The sequence below is a fragment of the Salarias fasciatus genome, chromosome 11, assembly GCF_902148845.1.
Source record: "Salarias fasciatus chromosome 11, fSalaFa1.1, whole genome shotgun sequence".
In the NCBI taxonomy this organism is placed as follows: Eukaryota; Metazoa; Chordata; class Actinopteri; order Blenniiformes; family Blenniidae; genus Salarias; species Salarias fasciatus.
The window spans coordinates 5,921,926-5,939,632 of NC_043755.1; the positions used below are offsets into that span (position 1 = coordinate 5,921,926).

General features: G+C 44.5%; 1 protein-coding gene across 1 annotated transcript; it reads left to right on the forward strand.

The window, feature by feature from the left end:
* Positions 1-33: 33 nt before the first annotated feature.
* On the forward strand, positions 34-17,123 carry prkcg (protein kinase C, gamma). The gene is made up of 17 exons (XM_030103737.1): positions 34-225; positions 1,243-1,489; positions 5,306-5,337; positions 5,455-5,537; positions 6,444-6,555; positions 7,195-7,323; positions 7,415-7,571; positions 7,852-8,053; positions 8,504-8,701; positions 11,083-11,256; positions 11,573-11,664; positions 12,157-12,219; positions 12,378-12,516; positions 14,400-14,480; positions 14,659-14,766; positions 15,910-16,050; positions 16,841-17,123. Exons 2-17 carry the CDS (start codon positions 1,248-1,250, stop codon positions 17,000-17,002), a joined length of 2,115 nt encoding a protein of 704 aa, XP_029959597.1. The 5' UTR covers positions 34-225; positions 1,243-1,247; the 3' UTR covers positions 17,003-17,123.
* Positions 17,124-17,707: the final 584 nt, after the last annotated feature.

Sequence of the window (17,707 nt, forward strand, 5' to 3'; positions counted from 1 at the left end):
TTTCTTTCTGTTTTTGGGGAGACCAGCTCCTCTCTGGCTGCTGCTGCTGCTGCCGTTGCTTTTCGGGGGTTTTGTGTTTGTTGTTCTCTCTGTGAGGTGAGCAGCTACAGGTGTGACACTGTAGCCCTTCGTTTGAAGTCCACCAGACGAAGAGAGGAGGAGGAACGGAGGAGAAGACAGCTGTCCTCTGGTCAGGTCTTTTCTTCAAAACCAACACGAATTCAGGTATCAAATTTCAATTATCTTTGCTATATTATCCTATCATATTTACTTATTACTGAGCTCTGTGCTATTTTTTTCCTGCTGTTTTCTTTCTTTGACCTTTTTCTTTTTTTAAGTGTCTTTGATGAAGCACCATCATATCGATTGTGACATGGGTTTTAGCTGTCGGCATATTTATTTATTTATTCATTAAATCACTGTTGGTGTTTCATTCATCATTTAGTAGTGCATAACTCTTGCACTACAATCGCTCTGATTACCATTATCCATTTTACACCTTTTCCCCTCCAGTTCGTCTCCTTTCCTACAGCCTCACACATACTATCCGCATATTCTTCAAACTTTTCTTCAGAAATTGGACTAATTGTTAATAAGGGCAGGCAGGAAGCGGAGCGAGGATGCAGGCTCTAATATTGGAGCAGCTGGTGGGGGTGTTGTTGACATGGCAACAGGAGGTAGAGTTGACATAACGACCAGGGGGTGTTTGGTAGTCATAGCTGGCAGGAAGATGAAGCTATAGGGGGTACGAAGAGAGGGAGCTGTCGGCAGCGTGGACACGCTGTATGTGGGACACGCTGCAAGTTGCTCTAGTCGTTCAGTGTCCCGGAGTCTCTTAGGAGGTTTCTGTCTCTGAATGTGAATTAACCTCTGTCTCTTCCATTATGTCTCTTTCCTCCGCCGCTCTGTACCTGTCGCTTCCTGCCTGCTTCCATTGTCTCTTTATGCACTTTCCTTTCCATCCGTCCCTTCTCCATCTCTCTGCTCACCGCTCCACTCCTTCTCCGCTCCCTACCCTACATCCCATGTGCCATTAATACAACTCCACTCTCCACCATGACCCATTACACTTTTCATCCTCCTCCTCCTCCTCTTGCTGCTCCTCCTTCCTGTCCTTGTTCCCTTCTCTCCATCCTCTCCCATGTTCAAGGTCTTTTGCCCGTGCAGCTCTAAGCCCTCCTTACTGACGCTCCTCATCACTCCCCCCTCTCCCTCCTCTTGTCCCTCTGCTGTATCCTCCAGGCATCATGTCCACCCCGGTCTCCCCTTCCCCTTCCCTCTCGCCATTGACACTGGCCTCCCCCACTTCTGCAACTTCCCCCGGTGCCTCCCCTCTGCCCTCGCCCCTCTCTCCCCCACCGAGGGTGCCGGTGTTTCAGAGGAAGGGAGCGCTCAAACACAAGAGGATTGTCGAGGTGAAAGACCACCAGTTCACAGCGCGTTTCTTCAAACAGCCCACCTTCTGCAGCCACTGCACCGACTTCATATGGTAACTCACACATACGCACGCACGCACACGCACAAACAGCGACACGTTTACACAGAAACCACCCCAGCAGTTCATAACGCCGCCTCCTCAGGCATCCCACCTCTCCATTTAATGCCGACTCTTTATTTGCACTTCCTTTTTTCTTTCACCCATTCCAGCTGCCTGCTGGAGGAGCTACCCACACTGACCCGATCTGATCACATAACCTCACCCCCACACTGCTGCTGCTGCTGCCCACACAATCCAGGAGTTACTTTGGGAACTTCGTGTGCTCTTTTACACACGCAGACACACACTCAGATAAACGGAGTTCACACATGAACAAGACCTTTAGCAGAGTGTAAACTTTACTCACAGGTGGCCAACAGTGTGATGTGTATATTGGGGTGATGTGACCTCCTCCTCCCCCCCCCCCCCCCCCCCCCCCCCCCCCCATAGTAAACAGCTTGCTGGCCATTAATCACATTGTTTTGGTCTGTATGCAAATCTGGAAGGGGCACTTCTTGTAATGTGTCACTTCCATAAATTTGATGGGTTCACAGTGGATGAAGAGCGGCCTGGACTGATGCAGCTTATCATCTGTCAGCGTGAAAGCCAAACTCAGACAGTCCTGACAAATCACGGGCAGGACGTGGGAGTCTAGACTGGAAAAACTGACGTTACACCCCCTGGAAGGATTTCAATTAAACTGTACGGTATTAAAAACAGGAAGCAGTTGTGCCCAAAATATACACAAAATATAGAAAGCCATAAGGATCAAGCAAAAAAAAAATAAATAAATAAAAAATCACATAAAGCTCTGTCTGCACTCCTGAGACTTCAGGCAAGTTCGGCTCCTCAAGAGCTACAAAATACATAATTGCCTTGCTTTCACAGGCTGAGTAGCACTTTTTTAATGAGTCATCTGAACAAAGCTGTTAAATGAACTAAGGTGTTAAGAGTGTTAATTCTAAAACGTAATCTGTTTTGCAGTAATTGATTTTTTGGTGTGTTGATATGTAAGAAAATCTTTTTTTTTTTTTTTGTGGTTGCTGCAGGCAGTGCTGGATTCACGGGAAATACTGCTAGACCTTACACTTGTTCACATGTGACAGGCTTTTTCTTTCACATCTCTTCATAAGAAACCAAAGCAGTTTAGATTATACGAAAATAATGTTGCAAACTGTTATTTCTGTTCAGACTCATGAAAAAGATGTGTAGATGTGTGGCCTGCAAAAAAATGCACAGCGAAAACCTTCAGGAAACAGGAAGTGGTATTATTGTACATTAAGCTGTGATTGATATGAAACACGTTTATGGAAATAGCATAAAAAAAGAGGTGTGTTGTTTTATCTGATCGCACGACATATTTTAATTCTACAGCCTTTGCATTGGTGCATGCATGTATCGTGTGTGTGTGTAAGTGTTGGTGTGTTGGTGTGTCAGGACATATGGCGGTGGGGGTATGTTGGATGCTGACTGCTCTATCTTCCAGAAGCCTCTGGGTATCTTTCAGGACATTTCTCCAACTGGCTGCGGTCTTGGCTGCAGTAGCAGCACTTAGTTCAGGGTGAAAAACCATCTTCTTCAGACAAGATGTCAGAGCAGCAGCTTTCATCACGGGTGTCTGAGCCCCCTGGGAGATTATTAGATTAATTAAAAACTTAGACATGATATTATGTAATTTGTTGTTTGTAAAGTCAAGGTTCTAAAGATATGCTTTGCTGCTTTGTGTCATAATTCAAATTGTGATGGCGGCGTCACATCAGAATAAACCAGGAAGGCATTTGACAACTAGTTAGGGGTTTTGGCCGCAGGTCGGTAACAACTGGATATAAAAGGAGCAGTTCAGTGAGTGATGGCTTAGAAACCACAGTTCACCATTCGACATGTATTCAAGTTGAGGCTGTATAGTTTAAAGGAGGAAACCATATGTGGACACAGTCCAGAAACACCCCCCGTCTTCATGGGTTAAACCCGATTCTAAATGGTCCGAGGCGAAATGGAAAACTGTTCTCTGGTGAGGTGAGTCAAAATGTGCATTAATTTTTGGTGAGCATAGACATAGTATCCTGTGAACTAAAGAGGCGAGGCTCCATCTGGCTTCCTCAGCAGACAGTTGAAAGCCTGCATCTCTGATGGTATGGTATTGCATCAGTGCCTTTGGCAGCCTACACATCTGGGAAGACATCGCCAGTGCTGAAGGTTGAGGTTTTTTAGAGCAGCATATGCCCCCAATCCAGATGTCTTTTTCAGTGAAGGCCTGCATATTACAGTAAGACAATGCTAAACCACAAAGTGAATTCATCACTACAGCAGTGGAAGAGTCAGGGTGGTGCAAGCCACATTTTTCACAATCTGAAAATATTTGGTGAATCACAAAATCAAAAAAATTAAACAATGAATGTTCAGGAATGAACTCGGATTAGGAGAGACTGGAGCAGCATTCATCTCCCAAAAACTACAGTGTATATGTTAAAAGAAGAGGAGATGCTTCACAATTATCCTTTAGCAAATCTGAGATGTGTTACTGCCCATAAATTACAAACGAGCAAATATATTCCATGTAACTGTGAAAAGTCTTGCCTTTAACATCCAATAGCTATATTGTTCATGATCTATTATGTAAATGTGGATGCATTCAATTTGCACATCATAGCATTGTGTTTTTTTTATTTAAATCAAACACAGCATACCTTTTCGGAACTAAAATTATATCTTCTCTCATTAATGTCAGAAGCCTTAAAGTAACGTTTCATCCATACTCAAATTCGCTCATTAAAAAAAAAAAAAAAAAAACCTACCAAAAAAAGTTCCTAAAGCAAATCATTCATCATTCTGATTATACTGTGAACGAAAAGAAAATCTGTTTCTAATAACATTAATAAAGGCCCAGTTCTAGCTGACTGTCCCAGTAAACCCTGTCAGTGTGCCAGAACGCACAACACCGGAGTCTGAAACTGAGGCAGCTAAATGGAATCCAGCCATTGTGTATTTTAATATTCACATATGTATTTTTTTTTTTAAATTGTGACAACCTCTATGCTGATAATTTGGGGTTTTTTTGTTGCTCGTTTTTTTTCTTTAATTGCTCTTGATTTTGTTAATCCATCATTACATATAAAATTGAGTCTCCCTGTGAAATCCCACCAGAAAAGCAGGACTGACTGCGTTGTAAATCCATATCTGGTAGTCTAATGCTCTCTGCTGGTCAGAGAGCAGAACTGGCCTCGTACGCTCAGTGCTGCAGACAGACACGACTGCTGAATACTGATCAAGGATCAGATTACCCCACGTAACCTCATCTTTAATTATTACTCAGCCAGATGGTGAACTGATTGTAGATCAGTGATTATGGTCAGTTTCCTGCGGACCCCTGCGCCTCTCCAGTATGATTGTAGTGGGGGTCTTGGTGGCGTCTTGAGCGCCCGCCTTCTTAAACCTCCTAATCAAAACTTGTTTCACCGTGGCCACGCTGCTGAGTGGACTCTTTAGTCAATCAATGGCTTTAATTATTCAATTAAAGCTCTAAGGAGATACTGGAATCCAGCCAGCATTGCAGTTCCACAAACAGAGGAATAGTGTGTGTCTGTGTGTGTGTGAGAGATGTGGCTGAAGGAGGAACAACACTCAAACTTCACACATAATGACTTTGTTTATCAAGTTATTATAGATTCCAGCAGCGGTGGTTACTCTCTGATAAGAAAGGTTGCAGTTGAACTGATACCATATCACACCAAACAATGCAGCAGCGCTATCTTCAGCCCCACATTTTACCTTCAAAATAGCTGGAGTGGATTGTGTTTGTGTCTAAATCAATGTATCTTTCTCATTCAGGGGCATTGGAAAACAAGGATTCCAATGTCAAGGTAGAGGAAAAAAAGCATGCCTTAATTCTTCTCACTGGCTCCTCTTAATCTTCGTGATTGTGTTGTTTTTTTTTTTTTTAATACACCAGATTTTGAGGTTCCTCTCTGTTTTCTTAGTTTGCAGCTTTGTGGTCCACAAAAGATGTCACGAGTTTGTGACCTTCACTTGTCCCGGTTCTGTGACGGCCCCGACGCCCGATGTGAGCAGATGTGTCTCGTCTCCATCGCAGCGCATCCCTTTATGCTCTCTAGCTTTTCCAATTTTGTGAAGACTTCCCACCATTCGACATCGTATTTTCCCCATACGCCTGACTCATTCGTCAATCCATACATCCGCTGAAATAGGCTTGTCCCACTCGTGACGTGTGCTCTCGTGTCACGCCATCCTGCTCGGCTCCGGGGATCGGGGGTATGGGGAGGCGTAGGGAGTGGGGGGAGACACAGGTGGAGGGTGGGAGAGGCTGATAAGGCAGAGAATTAAAATGGGGAGAAAGCAACAGCCTGCTTCCTCTTTGAGGATTTCAGGGAGATTTGTCTTTTGCTCGTGTTTTTTTTTACCTACCAGCCAAATAAACTGCTCCAGAATTGAGGTCAAGGGGAGTGTGTGTGTGTGTGTGTGTGTGTGTGTCGGTGTGTGTGTGTGTGTGTGTGTGTGTGTGTGTGTGTGTGTGTGTGTGTGTGTGTGTGTGTGTGTGTGTGAGAGAGAGAGCAGAGGATGAGATAGTGAAAGGAACACACACACAGGGATAGAGGAGAAACAGGGTGACAGGGTTTTTAAATAGCGACTCAGAGCGACGAGGGAGAGAAAACAGTTTTGGAGAAGGTGGTGTACGGAGCGGAGCGTGGTGGTGGGGTGGTCTGATGAGCTGAGGAGAGATAAAAATGATTCATCTCCCTCTGTGCAGTAGATACACTCTCATACGCACGCCGCCCCGGCTGGATGCATTCATTCCGTGTCCACTCCTGATGGAGGCATCTAATTGGCTTCTCCATGAATCTCACTCCTATCGTCCCTTTTCTAATCACGCCCTGCATGTTTGTGCATAACGTGTGTGTGTGTGTGTCGGCGCGTGTTCTCATGGCAGATTGTTTCTGTTTTATTGCAGGACCTGAAGAGCCGGCACACATTTAAGATCCACACGTACTCCAGTCCCACATTCTGCGACCACTGCGGCTCGCTGCTGTACGGCCTCATACATCAGGGCATGAAATGTAACAGTGAGTTTCATCAGACTGCATTATTGTGCAGCGCAGTCCTGTGATGCATCCCAGTGTTTGTGGGCTCCAAATAACGGTGATACATGGACAGAAAAATTCCATTCACATGGCCAATTTACTGTGATTTTCCTCCCACCTCCAGAGAAGAAAGCCATTCCAGAGAACATTCCCTTTTTTTTTTCCTGCTGTTGGGTAACATGATTGAACAGTTTAGCAAATGTTCTAAATTACTTTTTTTCTTTCTTTTACAAAGTAGATTAAAAGTTTGGTAATCAATGGAAACTCCAGAAATGCGCTAGATTTTGTTGTCTGACATAAAGCCTCTAATAAAATGACTTCTTTTCCCCATTTATTACATTTGCGGCAAAGAAATTCAGTTTGAAGTTGCCCTTGGACAAAAAATAATTACTGAAAGATCTGAACATGGCAGCAGCTTTTCTTTCTAACGCTAGACAAACATTTTAATAGATGTGCTTTCACAAAATTTTTACCAGAAGACATTTGAAAGGACAGAGAAAAAACCAAGGGCTGTAATTTTTTTAGTTAAAATATTTTGATTAATGGTATGAATGTAGAAATAACTAGAACATATTTAAAGTTTTCCATGGAATTTCATTATTTGTGTCTCTGAATGCTGAGGTTGTGACATGAACGTCCATCGGCGGTGCGAGACCAGCGTGCCCAGCCTCTGCGGCCAGGATCACACCGAGAAGAGAGGAAGGATCCACCTGACCATCAGGGGGGAGAAGGAGGACGTCTACGTCACGGGTGAGAGGACCTGCACTTCAAACCGAAAAGCACAACTCCACGGGTAATGAAAAATCCGTCGTCCGCATAATGATCCCCCCCTCCCCTGCAGTGCGGGAGGCTCGTAACCTGATGCCCATGGACCCGAATGGCTTGTCAGACCCGTACGTGAAACTCAAATTGATTCCCGACCCAAAGAGCCACAGCAAACAGAAGACTAAGACCATCCGCTCCACGCTCAATCCCGTCTGGAATGAGAGCTTCACCTTGTGAGTCCTTGTGAACTTTATTCAAATTGTGAAATTTACTGGGTCCCTGCACAAAATCTACTGAAGGTTATTCAAGGCACCATGAAAGTTATAAAAAAAAAAAAAAAGTCTTTACACTTTTTATTTTCTGATAGCCAGTAGAAACATGATTTTCTGCAAAATCCTTTCTGCCTGTAAATTAAATATAAGCATTTCCTTCAGGCAGAGTCTGTGCGCTCTGTTGTTCATCGAATGTATTCAGCAAAATGTCTGCAGTCAGTCTGACGGCGTTGCTCCACAGCTCGGTGCGCGGCCATCAGTGGGACCGGCGTCTGTCTGTGGAGGTCTGGGACTGGGACCGGACATCTCGGAACGACTTCATGGGAGCTCTGTCGTTCGGCGTGAGTGAGATCTTCAGGCGTCCCATCAGCGGCTGGTTCAAACTGCTGGCCCAAGACGAGGGAGAGTATTACAACATCCCCGTTCCAGACCCAGACCTGCAGGTATGAGCATCTCTTTGTGGTGGATATTTATCCCTACATTCAAGAAAGAATGGATCAAGCTGTATTAATTAAATTATTTATCTTGCTAATGACCGTTTGTCCTTCGGCCTTGTCGTGGTCTTTATCAGCTTCTAATTACCTACATCTAATAAACACCAGCTGCCTCTGTTCACCCCGGGTCGGGGTCTCGAACTGTCCAGCTGCCGACAATTTTATGTTAGATAAAAAAAAGCTCTGAAGATTTATGTTGGTGTTGTAGTTCAATAATTAGATAATAAATTACAGAGCGTGAACTCCGCTCTCTGCTTCACTCCACATCCAGCAGGGTGCAGAATTGTTCTGCCTGACCATCCGCGGTTGGGGGCAGGTGGAGGTTTGGTTTGCCTGGTGCCGATGTGTGTGTGTGGTGTGGGCAGCGTGGATCCATTCATCTCTTTATGATTCTTCCAGGAGCCTCTGCCAGATGCCACGACGCCCTCCCTGCCTCAGGCGCTGCCGGCCCCGCTGTCTGAACCCTTCCCCGTGGTCCTGTCCCCGAACCCGCTCCCACCCTGTCCGCCCATGCACACCCCCGGCCCCTGCAAAGTCAGAGTGGGCTTGCACGACTTCAACTTCCTCATGGTGCTGGGGAAAGGCAGCTTTGGCAAGGTAATCACAGCCGCCTCGGAGATAAAATGCCATCTTTCTGAACACAATCGCTGTTTCTGATCCCACTCCAGTAAGTGATATTCAAAGAGGCCATTCATGCTGAAAACAACAAAGATTATTCTGGGCTTTAAATAATTTCTACTATCGATGGACTTGACCTTCAAGTGGCATTTCATGGACCAGCTCGTGGGCTCAGGAAGGCAGGGAGAAAAAAAGAAAAAAACCTCCTGTCTTACTAACATGTTCATTGTTTCTCATACTGCCAAATGATTCATTTAACCCTTCGCTTCTTTTGTACTGTCAGCAGTCGTGAGAGCAGGCTGGCCGGCTTCCCACATGCCACACAGGCAGCCCTCCTGGAGGTGTTCATTTCAAGGGAGCCTCTGCTCTCCATTTTCTCTTTAATTCCCCAGTAGATGAGGCATAATGAAGAGAGGAGAGTTTTGAGTCCTTCTTCCTCCTCTGAAATCCCCATGTGCTGTTTCATAACTGTCAGAGGAATGTCTACAGAGGACAGGAGAAATAGACTCGGCTTACGTAAGAAGTGAGAGAAAAAAAAAAAAAAAAAAAACGACCCAAGAAAAGGAGAGACAGACCCCGGGGCTGCTGAGTGAGGGAAAGTAAGAAGGAGACAGACACGGATAGAGAGAAAGCGAGGATTACGGAGCTGCAGAAAATGACAAAATGACCAAAAAGGAAATGGGATGACAACAGCGGAGAAGTGAGAGAAGAGAAAAAAGTACATGCTTCTGAGATTTGTAATATTCTGAGAGATGATGGGTCCTATTTGAGTCTGAGTTGCTTTGAAACTTGGAGGCGGAATTACAGGAGACAGCAAGATTCCTCTCAGTGACTGGTGGCTCATCAATAGTCCCACACCAGCTCTCACCAGCTTCCTTCAAGAGCACCGTTTTGCAGTCACATTGATCCATAAAAAAGGAAAGAGGGTAATTTTCTGTATTCGCCATTATTTGAAAGTAAAATGAGATCCTCTATCTCCCTGAACCAGTGACCATTACGGCGCAGAACTGCAGAGCGGCCTGGAAATCTGAAGAAGCGTTGTTGTCAGCATTTTGCAGCGCTCTCCACCATAACTTCCTCGCTAAATCCAGGGGGTCACGTGACTCTCGTTGTGGAAAATTATAGTATCATTAACACTCAGAGCAGCCCACTAGCAGCCAATTTCATGGGAGTGGGAATATATCAGCACAATGTGTTTTTAACGTCTGATAAAAACATGAGCCCCACTTTGATTTTTCCACCGAAGACGTTAATGAATGCTTGAGTCGTCAAGCTCAAATCAGCTTTAATTAAACATTACAACCAACTATTTTACTATGTGGAGGTGAAATGTGCGTGGAGCTGAACTTTTCCATTCCTATCTTGTGATTAGGTTTCCTGCCTGCCTCGCGCTATGTGAAGTATCTCTAAAGTTTTCGGGTTCCTGCTCCATGCTGAGCTTAATGTCACGCTTAAAAGCAGCCAGTTGACAGTGGATGAGCCTAAAAAATGCATAGATGCAATAAAATCAAAGAACTAGTTCTCTGTGATCTAGAGCACCTTGTCAGTCATAACACAATGACCTAAAAACACTCCGAGCTGCTACTATTACAGTACAGGAGGCCGTCAGCCGAAGCCGGGAAGTTCTTTCAAACTAAACTCAGTCCTGTAGAAGTATTGAAATCAAAGGAAACTTCTCTCTCTTGGACACATGAGCCAATCTTTCCCCGTGGTTGCAATCCTGGTGGCATCGAGGGACACACGAGTCTCCCTGTTATCTCGTTCACCTTGCTGTGTGCCGACGCAACTGGCATCAGCTGTAAGTGATGTTAATCACTCTGCAAAGTTAATAAGACTCAAGTCTGAAAGTATTTAAAGTAGAATGCGTTGAATCTGTCTTTCACTTCTCTTTCAGGATATTTCTGTACTGCTGATGCTTTTTTTCATCTCTTCGGTTGATTATCTTTTGTTCAACCAAATGCTAATGTTGACAGTGGAATCTGAAGATCCTATATCCAAACTCTTTTCTTAGATGAAGAAATAAATAGACGACTGACGCTGCACGCTTGTCACTTTTAGTTTAACTCCTGGTGTCCTCTGCCTCCCATTAAAACATTGTAGATGCATCCCTGGTCTGACACAGACTGTGGTTTGTATCAATTCTATGAGGCATCAAAGTGAAATTTAAAGGCGTTTCCAGGAACGACTGCACACCCTGTACTTTCTTTTCCTCCCTCCAGCTTTTCGCATGGAGCTGTTTTATGAGTGAACATTTTGTTTATTTATGGATCTCTGCAGTGTGAAGGAATACAGCAGCTCCTGTGAAACTCTCGTATCCACGTCTTGCCCCGCTGAGTTTGCCTCCCCTCTCTCTGTTCCAGGTGCTGCTGGCGGAGGAGCGAGGCAGCGAGCGTCTGTTTGCAGTCAAAGTGCTGAAGAAAGACGTCCTCTTCCAGGACGAGGACACGGAGAGCGCGCTGGTGGAGAGGAGGGTGCTCGCCCTCCCGTCCCGCCCGCACTTCCTCACATCGCTCTACAGCGCTTTCCAGACTGAGGTGTGTGTGCACGTTCGTGTGTGTGTGTGTGTGAGAACAAGATCACAAATGAATCCCAGAGCTGACATTACATTGTCCAGCTGCCTGACATTTTGGCTCCCAGGAGTCTTTTCTTAGTCCAGGTTGAACACCTTTCCATGAATAAATGTAATAATTAGCTTGATTTCTTTAATAAGGTCCTCGGTCCTGGAGGACAGGTTTTAACAAATTGGTTGTTAATTTGAACAAAGGGTGATTATGTGTGATTAAGTTGTCCGTGTGCGTGCATGTGCACGCGCTTGCACGCGTGTGTGTGTGTGTTGTTTTGTTTCCACAGGACCGGCTGTATTATGTGATGGAATATGTAAATGGCGGAGACCTGATGTTTCACATTCAGATAGTCGGGAAGTTCAAAGAGGCTCACGCAGCGTATGTATTCAGAAAGCTCTTTTCTCTTCTCGTGCCTTTAATCACCGTCCTCATCGACACACACTCTCATTTCCTGTCTTTCTTTTATCCTTTGTTCCTTTGCATGCGCACACATCTCTTATCTTTGTTCTTCATACCTGGTGACTCATAAAAAGTCATCTGCTCGAGTGCCAGCCCTCTTCTCTTTCCCCCTGACTCTCCCCTCCCACTAATCTCATCTTTTCATCTACATTTTCCCTCCCCCGGCTCTTCATGTAATCAATAATCTTTGATCAATCATCTAAAACTAATTCTTACCCTGTTGCTCATCTCCATCTTTCTTTCTTCATTTTCTGCCTTTCATCTATTACGTTACTTTCACTTTCATCACCCTCTGGAGCGCTGTTCCCCCTTGTCATCATCCTCTTTTGAATTAGCTGAAACCTTGGCAAATTCTCTGAAAGATAAAGTGACCACTTGTGGCTGACCCCTCTCCCTGCGCTCTCCCTGCAGGTTTTATGCAGCAGAAATAGCAGTGGGGCTCTTCTTCCTGCACAGCAAAGGCATTATCTACAGGTGAAGAGGTGGCCTGCGTGTCTGACATGGGCCGGTTTGGTGCAGAACATGGCCGTGACACAGATTTATCATGTCTTGTGTGGGTAATGATGGCTATAAAGACGTTATCTATCAAAATGATTCATTCGCATGTGTGGTCTGCCTCCCTCCTTCGCCAGGGATCTAAAGCTGGATAATGTGCTGCTCGACAGCGAGGGCCACATAAAGATTGCTGACTTCGGCATGTGCAGGGAGGGGATGTTCGAGGGCGACACCACGCGCACCTTCTGTGGCACCCCGGACTACATCGCCCCGGAGGTACGCTGACCCCACCATCCACGTTCGCTCCGGAGCTTTCCCTCATTCGTTGTGTGTCTCTTTTGTTTCGCCCCTCTTTTTCCGCTTGACCCAGAGTGCATCTCCGTGCGATGGAGGGCAGCTTCGCTGCACCTCCTCTCGCCTCCTCCGTCCTCTCTGACCTTGTCAGCGTTTTTGAATAATTAACTTCACATGATTCAATTAGCAGTGGTGTGTGCCTGCGTTGTGAGATTGTTGCATGTAGAACTCACCAGTGTCCTTCAGAGACCCTGTATTACCAGCTTGCTGTCCGCTTGCTACTGCTGACAAGCTTAACTTCTACAGTAAAATATATACATCTGCATATATATTTATATACATATATATCACTGTGTATGAGTAATCTCTGTTTAATGTCACCGCCATTCGCATTTAAAGCATCATCATTTCTTCTTTTTGAAAAAGCTTGCCCAGTCGTAAACTAAACACGGGTCTTTTATGGAGGCAGTCTGGTTTAAATCCTTCTGTGTCTTCATGTAAACTCACACAGAGGACCGCAGCTCTGTGGCTCGACACTGAAAGCGGCTCTTAATAAACGGTGGCTGTATGTTTGGGCTTGTTTTGCTCTTGCTGCAGAATAAATTTCGAGCCAGTCTGATGCCTTCCTGCTGCTACGACATGATGGATAATTAGCATCGAATTAAACCAGCCTAAAACTTCACCACAGTGCTGTGTAACAGTTTGTTTTGCTGTAATTTCGCCTCCTTTCATTCAACCTAATCAGAAAACACAAACATGCTTCCATTAAGCAGGACAAGAGAGAAAGAATCCACAGTTCTTCTTGTTCATTTGAAGTTGATATAAAGCTGCAAGAGTCTTGGTTTAGTGAATTAAGAGGGTATCATATATAGTTACAGCCCTTTTATGTTAAAAAAAGAAAAGAAAAAAAGCGCTATCTCTCTTTGTGTTTCCCCTGGCTGTGTTTCTGCTCTGAACTGCAGCAGAGGGACAGTGCAGAATAGAAGTAATGGCATAATAATAAAAAAAAAAAAAGTACCCACAACCTTGCTCGGCTTGGCAAAGACAGAAGCATATTTTTTCCATGGTAAGAATGACTGTGGATTTTGTTCTGAAGAACATAAAAAATGCATGACCTTCCATCTCTTAAGCTAATTAACTCCTCTGTGAGAAAGGCAAACTCCTTAGAAACACCCGGAAAGTTCAAAAAGGATGTGATTGTTGTCAAAAGCGATCATCAGCCGCTCTGAACCACTGAAAAAGGTGCAGGTGGTTTAGCTTGACACTCTTTTGAAATACAAAGTGTAGCTGCCTGCCTGGATCATGTTTACCTTACAAATCATTTGAAAAATGCATGCGTGCCACTCCGTGTGAAGTGATCATAAACAATTTACTTCAGAGGAATGAAGCAGCCTGTGTGGTTGGCGGACTTTCATTTGAGAGATAGAGCAGAGGAGTCGGGATGTGACTGTTGTGCGCGTCTTTGATATTGAAAATCTTGCTATGAAGCCCCTGGGTATCGACTCTCTTATGTAAACACCCATCGATTCTCCTACATCTGCCATTTTGGAAGAGACACAATATATTTCCCTAAGGGCTGGAAATTGTTCCCACGTGCCAAACCGAAGCTCCTCCCCTCTTGCCTGCACACACACACACACACACACAGAAATCCAGAGTCGTGTGTTGATTATTTCAGGTTGGTACAGTTACCCTCCCTGCTGCTCTCTCTCTACTCTGTTTTTCACCCCTGCAGTCGCTGATAGCTGCATCTCATCCAAACAGCAGACTGCTGCAACGCTGCTTCCCCCATCACTCCCTGTCCTCTTTTTTTCTCTTCCTTATCTATGCACTTCCACTCCTCTCTTTTTTCTTTTTTTTTTTAGATTGTGGCATATCAGCCCTACAATAAAGCAGTGGACTGGTGGTCCTATGGAGTCCTGCTGTATGAAATGCTGGCAGGACAGGTAATCACAGCAGACACCCGTTCAGCCTCCACCACTCGTTCCTTGTAATCATTTCATAATACACTCATATGAAATTCCATTAAAGTATTGAGTTATCAATTAGCCCAGAGGCTGTTGGTGAAACTCAGTTTTGAAGTCGACTCGTCTGTCTTTTGTTTTGGTTTTTTTTTCCTTCAAGCCGCCATTTGATGGTATTGATGAGGAGGAGCTGTTTCAGTCCATCATGGAGCAGAGCGTCTCGTACCCAAAGAGTTTATCTCGCGAAGCTGTCGGTATCTGCAAGGGAGTAAGTTCATTTAACACTTTACCAAATTAAATTTATAGTGTAACTTGACCCAGAAAAATAACTCATGATAGAGAGGGAATAAGTGAGGTTTCAAATTAATATCCATTTTCCAAGAAAAGACAGATTTGTATTGTGAATGTATTAAGGACAAATTAAAATGAGAGAATACGCTGCAGTAAACTACAAACACATGTAACAAGCATGACACCTTTCGAGGAACACATGTCCACCGGACTTTGATTTGACTGATGATATTTGACTGATAAAGTTTAGTAAGAACAAAAAGGTGCTGCCACATGTGAGATTATATGTTCTACGGGTGATTTTCAAGATCCAGTCATTTTTTGAACACTGGATCATTGTAAAGAAGTTAGTAACGCTCAGCTATTCATACTGTGTGTGTGTGTCTGTGTGTGTGTGTGCGTGTGTGCGATCATCCTTAATCTCTTTCTGAATTGTGTTTGCTTTGTATGACTAGATGGGATTTTTGTAAACGTGTATAATTTTGTGCGTTTACCTCTCGGTGTCTGAAAGTTTCTCGTTTTGTTTACTGCTTGAATTAACTTTAATCATTGTCAGAAAAATATAGATTTCATTTATCTACTTCCCCCAAAACCCTCCCAGCAAATTGTACCCTAAACATACAACATTCAATTTCTCTGCTGAACGTAACGTCAACAGATGTTTTCATAGTTTTTAATAAATATGAGGAACTGGCTTCTGGAGTAAAGAAAAAAATCAATGCCAAACCTCATTTACTTGCAGTTGAGTCTCTTTTCTGCACGCTGTATGAAAACATATCTGCATCATGTCCTTGGTAGATGTGGTTCTGAGCTCTTTGTTGGCCTCTGCAGGCATCTGGAGGAATCATCAAAACTTCGTTTACACATGCAGGTTATATTGAATTCTCCTGCCGAGAGTATGTCCATATATAAAAATAAAAATTAGCATTTGTTTGCTGGCTCTGTGTTTAGTGCACACAAGAATTAAAGCATTTAAATATTGAATCATTCTTTAAAGTTGCCTGTAGCTGCATTTACCCAACTGGGCCTGGAGCCGATCCTCAGCTGTCTGTCGGGGAAAAAGTAAATCATTGCTCTAACGTCTGTCCTTCTTCCCTCCTTTTCTCCGTTCGTACCGCAGCTCCTGACCAAGCACCCGGCCAAGCGGCTGGGCGGAGGCGAGGAGGCCGAGAGGGAGATCAGAGAGCATCCCTTCTTCCGCTGGATCGACTGGGATCGTCTGGAGCGGCTGGAGATCCAGCCGCCCTTCAAACCCAGAACTGTCAGTGAAACAGATGGAGTGCTTTCTTTCTTACTTTCTTTCTCCTTCTTTCTCCCTCCCACTCTCTGTGAACCTCTTCACTCTGTCTCTCTCTGTCTTTCTCTCTCTGAGGACACTTTTAGGGAATTGGAGCTGTCACTTTCCTCCATCTGTCTCCTCTCTCTTCCTATTCTCACGCTGTCCGTTGCTACCTTGCTGGTTTTTTTTTTCTCTCGCAGTCATCCTCATGATGCTGCCCCCCCTTCCCCCATTTAAATGGCTTCCCCCCTTCGTCCTCATTCCTCTCTGTTTCCTCTCTTTCATCACCTCTGCTGGTTTTCTGGAGACGGGCTCTGAGGAGTCCGTCCAGCCAGAGCAGACAGGACCTCCTGACCTTAGGGTCCTGCCTACTCCTCCCTTATGCAAATGCGTCTCATCATTATCCCGCCACGCGCCAGTTTTCCGCCCAGCTGCCCAGTGCTGAGGTGTTTCTTGAGAGAGCTGAATCTGCTCCGGGGTCAGAGGCCGGGCCCATTAATCAAATGAGATTCATATCATCCTGCACAACGGCTGTCAAACGCTATTAAGGAGCTGGGGAAAAAAAAAAAAAAGAGATATGACTAGCTTTTGTCGGGCAGTAGGTGTTTCTCTGCGGAGGGAAGAAGATGGTGTGGGTGAGAATAAGTGATGTGGAGGTGGATTGTTTTTTGTTTTTTTTTTAGTAATTGACATTTCTTATGTTTATGTGTCACCTGGAAAATGAAAAAAATGTGTGAATGCGTGGCTTCATCTGTGACCTCTTCCTCTCCAGGGTGGGAGGAAAGGCGAGAACTTCGACAAGTTCTTCACGGCGGCACCGTCGGCGCTCACTCCCTCCGACCCGGAAATACTGGCAGCCATCAACCAGGAAGACTTTGAGGGCTTCTCCTTCCTCAACCCAGAGTTTGCTCCATCACCGCTCACCGCCGTTTGAAAACATGTCCCCGGTTCACCCTGTTATCCTTATTCCAATTGTAGTTTTATAGCAGAGAGTTTTATCATGGGAACTAGCAATGAGTGTCACACCTCTCATAACCAAGTTCTGACGTTTACATGAAAAATGCCAAGACACCTTGATCTTCATGACCATGTCCTCACTGTCACAGCAAACAAGGCCAGTGTGCTTGACTGCCATCTTCGAGGATTTGTATGAAACTTAAAAACGTAACATCACATGAAATGACTGTAGTAAATGAAAACTATGAAAAAAAAACCTCTTTGCATGCGAACAGTTTTTATAGCTCTAGAATATCAAAGTTATTCTGTCTGACTTTACAACTTATTTTCCCTCGACTTTAACTGACATCTCCCCGTGTTGTGTGCAGCTGTATCTCCCCAAACTATAAGATTCAGGTTTTTACTTCTGCAGCAATACAAACCCATATAGTATGCAAAAAGATGCATTCTTTTGTCATTATACCATAAAAAAGGCTTCCTGAAATGTCTGTTCCAGCTATTATTTTTTGGTCCATTTGCAGCACTTCACTAATAGCAGCACTTAAGTCTCCTGAAATGTCTTTCACACTCTGTTTATGTGTGTGCGGCAGCTCTGTTTTCTGGCTTTGCGGCATGAGGACAATGAAGCAAGCTCAGCTGGTGTCCATTTATATGGTTTTTTTTTTATTTGTCAATAAAGTAG